The sequence below is a fragment of the Ziziphus jujuba genome, chromosome 11 (assembly GCF_031755915.1).
Source record: "Ziziphus jujuba cultivar Dongzao chromosome 11, ASM3175591v1".
NCBI lineage: Eukaryota > Viridiplantae > Streptophyta > Magnoliopsida > Rosales > Rhamnaceae > Ziziphus > Ziziphus jujuba.
Window position 1 is genome coordinate 22,096,002 of NC_083389.1, and position 10,079 is coordinate 22,106,080.

At 31.5% G+C, this 10,079-nt stretch overlaps 1 protein-coding gene across 2 annotated transcripts; it reads left to right on the forward strand.

The window, feature by feature from the left end:
* Positions 1 to 5,816: 5,816 nt before the first annotated feature.
* On the forward strand, positions 5,817 to 9,245 carry LOC107406204 (protein SENSITIVITY TO RED LIGHT REDUCED 1). 2 transcript variants are annotated; one of them, XM_048465942.2, is made up of 3 exons: positions 5,817 to 6,228; positions 6,352 to 7,234; positions 8,539 to 9,245. In XM_048465942.2, the coding sequence occupies exons 2-3, from the start codon at positions 6,409 to 6,411 to the stop codon at positions 8,661 to 8,663; spliced, it is 951 nt and encodes a 316-aa protein (XP_048321899.2). In that variant the 5' UTR covers positions 5,817 to 6,228; positions 6,352 to 6,408; the 3' UTR covers positions 8,664 to 9,245. The 2 variants fall into 2 exon arrangements, with proteins under 2 accessions (XP_048321899.2, XP_048321898.2); XM_048465941.2 differs by having other exon boundaries at positions 5,820 to 6,228; positions 6,390 to 7,234.
* Positions 9,246 to 10,079: the final 834 nt, after the last annotated feature.

The window sequence follows — 10,079 nt, forward strand, 5'->3', positions numbered from 1 at the left end:
AACCAAATTCCTTCTCTAACAAAAAGTCAAACTTGTTTCATTTGAAAGTCTAGTTTGGTCAAATATGGTCAACCCTAGTTAACCTGTTCAAAACTTCAAATTTCAAGTGTTTTCATAGGATGGGTTGTTATAACATATTTTTGTATATACTTGCCCATCATATAAAAAAATATACAATTATAACTAGATTCTATAGATTGGGGGTGACGATTAGTAAGTACTTTAATTCGATGTTGAATGAAGTTTTATGATTACATGTAGTTTTACTAAGACATCTAGACCATGTATCGGTTAATTATATGGATGATAGATAGAAAATATTTAAAGTATGTTTATGGATTAGTTTAAGTTATAAGATTATACTTAAAGTGTTTGAAAAGTTCTCTTACTTTAGTAAGTTTATTTTTTATATATAATTGTTTGAGAGCACTAAATGGAATTTATATTTAGATGAATATACCTAAAATGAATAAACCAAGATATCAAATAAAGAATTTAATATTGCCACAACTATGTACTAAGTGTATGTAATCATAATATGGAATTTATATTTGTATTACTTAATTGGGTTGATTCAGCCTCGCACTCAAAAGTATTACAAGATATAATAAATAAGCCAAATGAATTAAGACTACATACTAGTAAGACTAATTAAATGTTTTTTTATTTTTTTATTTCCCTATTGTAGAGCAATAAAAATGCTACAAGACAGAGAGGTAGACTTTTTCCAATATATGAGGTGCTTGCAAACATATTTGCGAAGGATCGTGCAATTGGAATTGGAGCACAAGCTTCAATTAATATAGTTGATAATATCCTTATTATGGAAGGTCAACATGAACACATTGAGGTTGATGTTGCATGTAACATCCCATCCCGATAAATGCCTAAAATTTTAAGATTTTGATCAAGTTTGACCAATTGGATTGTTTTGGATCATAGATTTGACTTTTTGTATGGTCAATATTTTGGCTTGACCGGTATACTATTTCATAAAGCATGTCGGTATAAGTTTATAAATTAGCAGTATGCTTAATTTCGAGTTATGCTTGGAAAGTTATGAATCTAAAAAGTTTTAAGTATCATTATTATATTAGTATTCAAATCAGCCTAGATTTTCATTTGTTAGTGACCAAAGGCCTTATATATATATATATATGCACTTGGGAGTTTGCCTTCATTAAAAATTGCAAAAATATATAAACAAATCCCTAAAACATATTTGGACCTCGAGAGAGACTCGAATCGGGTAGACCCAAATCCACTTAAGCACCGACCAAGTCGGCCAATTTTAATTGTTTTCTAACTATCCTAATGCCATACGTGCCTGACCTCCAGCAGTCTCCCTTTGAAGCAACCTTGGCCACCAATTTTCTATCATTTAGGCCTTGGATGCTCATAAATTGGCAGTTTTAAGCCTGCAACGGTGAGTTATGGGTATAGGTAAGCCATTTTACATCCATTCTAGGTCGATCCATGCCATTTATCTACCATTTTTGGACCTTTTGAGCTCAAATCTGGCCTTCACTTATCAAAATTCTTAATAGTTTGAGAGATCCATCAACATTAGATTTGGCTAAAATTTTTGATGCATTTTTCAACCACCAGCGAGGCTTTTGACCAAGTGAGTACACCATCATATTCCTCATCTAATGGGCTTTCCATTTATATAATGTTTGTAAATTTTGGGCATTGTTTGATAATTTCTTTATTTTTGGATAAATTAGTTAAATATTAATAAAATTGGACTATGTTTGGACAAATTAGCACCAAATTGGAGTTAGACATGTGTTAATAGGATCCATTGGATGATTCAATTTCATAAAATTGACTTTCGAGTGAAAAACTCAAATTTTGGATATCGAATTCAAAGGGTTCACAGTATTATTAGACCACTTGGTGCTAAATTTATGTAATTTTACAGTTTTATAAATTGTTTTAAGACATTTGATATACATCAATGTCTTTGATTTAATTTTTGGGGCTTAAAAAATATTTTATTATGTTATACTCACTCATATTGCTCTTGAAGTTAACCTTATGGAGGAGCAAGAGTAATCATCGGTGGTATCTGTGAATGATTTATATTTTTAAATATTTTGGGCATATTAGTACAATATATAAATTGTTTGCTTATTAGATGTATATATGATTTGATTTAAATGATTATTTATGCATATATGAATATCTACTATTACATATATATTTTATCATTTTATGTGATTTTTGATAAAATGGTTTGAAATTCTAATAAGTTCATAGCAAACTTATGGATCTTAGCATTTAAATATCTTGGTATTTGAATTTATGTTTGATTATTTTGTAAAATATTTGATTTTGAAAAAGTGGACTAAAAATTATTTATTTTTAAGCATGTTTAAATGTTTTATATTTCGAAGTGCTTAAAAATGATTTATGGTGATATATTTTTCACTGTCCATATTTATGTTTTGGCATGAAATAGTGATTGAAATTTTTGCAATATTTAAATAAATAGTTAAATTTGAATATTAAATTATGCTTTATAATACAATATTTGGAAGAATAGAAAAGTATGATCTTAAAAAGATTGTTTTATAAATACTGTATTGTTGTTTTTAATTGTTGTACTATATCAGTGGCTTGATTATGTTATTAGCGCGCTAGATTGCCACGATACCTTGGGATGTTAAGAGCCATAAGATGAGTTTGTCCTATGGTTTCTCTATTTTCACAATGCCTTTGAGAGGTTAAAGTTGACGAGATAGGTTATTCATATAGTTTATTTCTTCCCATGATGCCTTTGGAGGGTTAAGGATTGTAAGATGAGTTATTCTCATAGTTTATTTCTTGCCACAATGCCTTTGGGGGTTAAGGATTGTGAGATGGTTTTTTCTCATAGTTTATTAAAGGTCGTGAGATATGCTCACCTCATGGTTTTTGTTTCTATTTCTCTTTTGTCATTGTCAATGGTTGTCTGGGATGTTGTGCGAATACTATTTTATGCTCAATATTTAATCATTATTGATTTGATTTATGTTGTTTTAATGGTTATTAAGTTTCTATATTTAAGTATCGATTTTATGATATTGATTTAGGATACAAGTTGGGTTTTGTAAAATGAATTTTAAAAGGAAAATTTTTCAAAGGAGTAGAATGAGAGGTTTTGAGAAAAAAGTTTATAAAAATAAAATATTAATTTTCTATTGTACTATATCACTTATTAAGATATCTTTATCTCTCCAAGCAGTTAGCAAACAATTTCCCTTGCACATCACATATTGTTTCCATAGTTTTTTGAGAAATAACAATACTTTATCGTTCTACACTCATTTATATTACTATATAACCTACATTTATATTTACTCTTAGGATGCTTTGATATAAAGTATGGGCACATTAATAACCTAATATGTATGTGTGGACTGGCCAATAATATGATAGTATGACCGGTTGTAGATGTTGACTACAGCTGATGACTTGCATGCTTTTATAACTTTATTTTTGTATATTGAAATATTATTTTATATTGCATGTATTGGTTGTCTGCGGTGTAGGTGAGGTTCTATTGAGCTTTCCCTAAAGATTGCTTGGTAGGATTTCACTAGGCAGGACCACTTGGGAATCTTGGAAAGATTCTCAGGGTGGGTTCTATTATTGCACCTTCTCCTATATCCGTGAATCAAACCATACATATCCAAACAAAAAGTGAAAAGAAACTTAAAGTAAAAGATGATTTGGTGAAGAAAGACTTCAATTGTTCAATCAATTAGTTGAGAAGTTTGATAAATTTGAGATCAATTGTCCCAAATACTTAGTTGAAGAGCTTAAAAGATCCGAATTTTCTATTACAGGCAATTTCAAAATCTCAAAGGCAATGAGATCTGACCCATCAAATGTGAAGGTCTTCAAGATCACTAAAAATAATACTGAGAAGATTGAATTTGTTATTAGATTTTTAGATAATTAAATAGAGTCATGTTGTGGATTATCTACTTATGTTTATGTTGTGGATAATATTTATATTTATTTTTATATTTCAAGATTATATATTTGCTGTTGGATTTATGTTTATGCTACTAGACTTATATTCGTGAAGCAAATATGTGCTTCAATGATATGTATTTTGTATTTATATATATATATATATATATTTTAATTATGCTTTGATTATGCTTTGAAACCCCAATGGCAAAGGAAGAAGGATATTGAATGAAGTATACTGGCTACTGTATATTTACATGCAGGAATATTAAATGGTAAAGAAAAGGATTTGTATTATGTTTAAAGGTATACAACGGGGATATATAAATTGTAGCTTGAATGTCAACAATAAGTGAATGAATTTAAAGATTATTTATATATAAAAAAAAAAAACCTAAAATTACATTTGTTAAGTATATAGAACGGTTGATGAGAAAACCAATTAAGTCAAAATCTATGCATGAACATGTATGAATTGCCACCACATATATACATGTTAAAAGAAACAACAATTGGATTAATGATTTCATATTAGATTGTATAATTGGGGTATTATGGATGAGTGTATTTACTAATTGGTTGTATAAGTAAATTATTTAAATAAAATTCAACACATATTATGAATTTGCTACTTGTTTAAATTAAGTTTTTGAACAACTTATATATATTTAAAGATTGGAGATAAATATTCAAATGTTATATGCAATCTTAATTAAATATAATGTTCAATGTACACCCAAGGGGGTGGATCCGATGGTAGGAAGCTAGCAAACCTATCACACCTGCTTGCAGAAGTTGCGGATTCTATTCCTGGTAAGCCCTATCTAAGCCTTCGTGTAGGTTCCACGTGCTGAGCACTATAGGAGAGGGTGATAGGGACAGCTGTGGGGTGGTGGGTTTGGCAGTCTGTACACTCCTGCATGGTTATAAAGTTATAGCTGCTAATGGCGCACAGTTTCCTAAAACCTGGGTTGAGAAGGCGATAGGGACAGCTGCATGGTGATGGGCTGGCAATCTGTAAACTCCTGTATGGTTATAAAGCTACAACTGCTAATAGCTCATAGTTTTCTAAAATCTAGGTCAAAGACAATCAGCAGGAGACCCATTTTTTATTAAAAAATATATATATATATATATATATATAATGTTCAATGTTATTTTTTTCATTTTATTAATATTTGTATATATTTAAAGAGTGGGTTACCATATGCTAAATTTAATTCTAATCGATTTATTTTAAAAATATATTGGCATGATTTTGATGAGTGAAGTTAGTTTACACCAATTACTGAACAACTAATTCAATATCTAGTTCAAAATTGCTCTAAATATATTGCAACATTATATTTGGCCTATTCTATCATCTAATAATTTTGTCCAATCCTACATACTAAATGCACTATTTAAATTAGCCTATGATCATAACGCATATAAATGTTGTACTATTTTTCTTTTGCTATAGTTCTGTTTCACGCTATTTTTTTAGCAAAGTTTTAATAAGATATATTTTATATGTGATAGATATTCAAAATGAAGTATTATAGATATGAATGGCAATAGATGATGAAAGTCCATATTAATTATCATTTATGTACAAATGTGGAATTCTAGTAACATATATAACCACCATGAAATATTAATTGGGTAAGTAATCAATACTATTATTTCTTATAATTTATATCCATTATTGAACCTATAAATAGAGCTTTAAGCCGAAAGAAATATATGTAATAGTTGCGAAAATTTTCTCCTTTTGTATTTTTATTTATATTTTTATTTTTTGGTAAGTAAGTTTCTCCCCACTTGATTCCTTTCTATTTATATTATTACGTTTGTTTTAGTTAATATATGTTTAATTACTTTATAATACTTTTTAATATTTTCAATATGCAAGTTTTAGCCAAAAAATAAATAAACAAAAAATAAATATTTGCATTATGCAAGGCTTCTAGTTGTTTGGATTCTTGTGTCACTGTAGTCCATGCTCCAGGAACAAAATCTCGAAAACCCCCAATTCAATTTCGCGTTTGCACCTGAATCTGAACCCAAATTCATCCAGAGAGACCCACCCTAGTCATAGAAGCTGCCGGCGCCTCTCACCCGTGAACCTAATCCCTAAGTCTCGCCGTCGCCGGCGCCGGCACCGACACCTGTGTCAACGACGGCAGCAACTGGTCTAGCCTCCCTCCTACTCTTTCTCCACCTTTTGCCTGCTGTTTAATCCTCTTCCCTCTCAGATCTCACGAATCGCCGTCCTCCCCTTCGGTAAGCTTTCCATTTTTCCAATTCTCAATCGCTCTTAATCTTGCTCATCCTCTCCGATCTCCAATTTCGGATCTGAATTTTTATTTTTGTTTTTTATTTTTAATTATTTTTAACCTTTCGCAGCGCTTGCATCGCTGCATTTTTTCCGTGAAACCAAACAGCTTTTCTACTGGCATAGCAATGGCTGCTTCCGCAAAGACTCTCACAGTTGAAAATCCTTCATTGAATGGAGAATGGAAAATTGTCTTACCCCGTCGTGCTAGACGAAGAAAAACTTCTCTTGGAGCAAAATCTCCGCAGCAACCACAGCAGCAACAACAACAATCATCTTCTTGGGCTCCATCTGATTTTGAAAGCGATATTATCCGAGAGTCAAAATTGCTACAGAAGATGCAGATCTGCATGAAGAAACTGGAGGTTTCTCAGTTCTTTCTCACTTTATTGGATCAAATTCAAACCCCAGAAATCTCAGATTGTTTTCATAGGATTTTGGGTTCTGAATCGAAGATGAAGATGGTTATCTATGGTATAGGAAGCATTGAATCCTATGAATCCCCACGGCTACAACTGAGCCTTGCAATCTTGCTGAGGAAAAAGTTCAATTGGATTGGAGAAATAGAGGTCTTTGATCCTGTTCTTTCAGCTACTGAAGCTCGGGTTTTAGAAGCTCTTGGTTGCTCTGTCTTATCCATAAACGAGCAAGGTCGTCGATTGGCTCAAAACCCAACATTGTTCTTCATGCCTCATTGTGAAGCAGAATTGTATAACAATCTTTTGCAGTCAAATTGGGAAGTGGGGTTTTTGAATCATATAGCTTTGTTTGGAAATAGCTTTGAGACATATGAACAGCATTTTTCGGTGTTCAAGAACTCCAAAGTTGCTGAATCAGCCAAGCACATATTGGGTGTTAGAAAATTCACTGAGGAATTCAGGATTCAAACAGTTTCTGATGATTATTTTGCTGCATTTCATGATTCAAGTTGGCATTTTTTCAGACCTGTTCCAGGTTCAGAAATCATTGCTTGATTATAATTCTTCTGATTTTAGAAACATTTAAGTATTTTTAGCATCAAACACTATTATTGTTTGCATTGAAATGAAGATGAATGATGTATTGCCATAGGGCATCATTAATAGATTCTGGAGTTTGTTGGATTTTTCTATAGATTTTGCATTACATAACATTTAGTGCCAAATAAATTTATGCTTGTCAAGTAAAATTATGTTGCATCGTATGCTCTTAAAAATATGAAAAATGAAAACGTAGACTTATGCTGAAGCATTCTATAACTGTTCTATATTTAAACGTTTTAAGAGCAGGGGCAACAAGTAGGATTCAGATCTCAGCTTTATCCTGTCAAGCTTTTCGAGAATATACCATTTAGGATATTATATTGCAATTTGTTTCATTGTGAATTATTTTTTTCTTTTTTTGACAAACATCTGAATTCTTTTTCAAAGAAAGTAGTATCATATAACATAGGAGTCAATAAATTTTAGAAATTTTTGATACAAAATCTCGATATTATATATTTTAGGGCTAGTTGCGGTTTAAAACTTTCTAGGTTGTGATAGATCTCAAGTTTAAAACGTTTTAATAAACATTCAAATTTCAATTTGTTATATTTCAATTCAACTAATTTTTTTTTTTTTTTTGTTTTTTTAACTAATGATGGTTACTCTTACCCAGTTCACAAATATGAAAATGGAATTTGACCTATTTTAATAAGTTCCTTTTAGATTAGGCCTCCACGTCATTTGTCAACTATTCACCAAAATTCTTATTAGATCAAAATATAATAAATTTGAAATTCTAAAATCTAATTACTTTAATTTAGAAGGTAATAAATTTCAATTAATCCTATATTTATTTGTACTTGGTTGCGGTCTTTTTTATTTCCTAAATTTGTTTAACAAAAATGAATCCCATATCACTAATGCACCTCATTGACAGCACCTAAAAATCAATTTGAGTCGGCAAGTATATAACCCCGGTGAAAGGTTCACTAAAACAAATAAAATGAAATAACAATAGTAGTATAGCAAGGTGCTGGACTTAAAATTAACGTAGCGTTTTGTTTAGTGGTGCAGAAGAAAAGTAGATCATATATATACATTGCTATAACATAAATTACAACTTGTTTATCCAAAAAAAGAAAAAAGAAAGAAAGAAATTTGTTTTAATCATAGATGAACAAACATCCATCTCTAATTAAGCCCAAACTAAGTCTACAGAGACCCTAGACTCCTGGGGATCTTCCACCATCCACATCTCTTTTGACCCATCATTGCACTTTCTGCTCTCTACAGCTTTTCTGGCACCCAACGACGACGACGATGATGTACCCGAACTACAACAAGACGAAGAAAAAGCAGAAGTAGAAGAAGAAGAGAAGGAGGAAGGTGCTGTGAACAACAGTGGATCCGAGTGTTGAGAACGAACAAATTCAGACAACAATAGCAATAAAGAAGCCATTGAATTCAGTTTGAAAGCGAGCTAAAAAGATTTTTGCACTAGCAGCAACAAGAAGTGAATAAGCTGAAATGGGATAATTTGGTTTTCGGACAAAGAGAGTATGCTGTATATATATATTGGAAAAAGAGATTAAAAGAAGAGCTATCTAGCCCACTGGATCTGTATTTGTTGGTATATTTGCGCTATATGTGCTGTTGTTTTTCTCCTGAAGGGATATAGAAAACAAGGATTCCCCAAAGCCGCTGATTTAGTTAACCGGTGGGTCTTTTAATTAATGGTACAGCTACATACGGTTGGTGGTTTTTGTTGGCTGTATTGCAACGCTCTCTGTGGACTTTATATTGGCTCTTAAAGGAAAGGTGGATTTGGTCTCACTGATGAGGTTGTCTTGTTGAACAGTCTCTCTGGTCAGTAAATTCCACGTTATTAATTTGACTTTTCTTTTCATTTTTCTTCTATGTAATATAGTTTTTTTCTTTTTTGGGATAAAAATATAGTTTATATTCTTACCTTTTTATTAATATATGAATCTCTCTCTCTCTCTCTCTCTCTCTCACACACACACACACACACACGCATATTTTTTTTTGAAGTTAATCAAGTGGTTCAACTACATTGCGTGCACTTTCGCTTCCTCAGTTTGGCAGATGCAGATCAAAACGACAATTCGAGGTAAACCCCAGGCGAAGTAACCAAGCCAACTTCTAATGCGTGGAGACTTAAGACCCCATAACGTTCATAAGGGGAAATAATAATTTCTCACCTGTACTTTACCAATTGCCAAAGTTTCAGAGTTCCAATTTTCCATTTTTGATATTTTAAAATAAAAAAATAACACCTTGGAAAGTTGTTTATTTTTTTACTATTTTTTAATCCTTATATTGGACCTCGCCAATCCTTGTTGAAAATTTTAGTCTATCTCGGACTCTTTTGAATATTCGTTCGGATGCTTCTATTTACCCGTCTGATTTTTCTATTTGCACTTCAATTTTTCGTAAAGTTACAAAATAACCCTTGGCTTTCTTCTTCCCCTGAAATGCCGAGCAGAGAAACACCATTGACGTCGGCAGCCTGCTATAAACATCGATATTTTTACACAAAGGTTACCGACAGATCTTTAACAGCCTTAGAATGGTTATTCCACACTAGGTAAATATGGGTTTTCATAAAAAATAAAAAGAATAATTAAAAAAAAAAATTTATGGGGTATTCTCCTTGAGATGCATTAGCCTACTGGATGGAAGGATATTGTTGTGCTTACCTTTGTTAATGAAGGCAAAGTTGCCGATAATTGCTTCATTACTGGAGATTTATAATTGGTATTGTAGGAAAATTCACAGACAAACAATAAATCTTAAATAGAATGAAATGAAAT

Coding starts and splice junctions, on each gene's coding strand:
- LOC107406204 (XM_048465942.2), top strand. CDS start 6,409: ATGGCTGCTTCCGCAAAGACTCTCACAGTTGAAAATCCTTCATTGAAT. Junction 7,235..8,538: donor TTTTTTCAGACCTGTTCCAG/GTTCAGAAATCA, acceptor TGCTCTCTACAG/CTTTTCTGGCACCCAACGAC.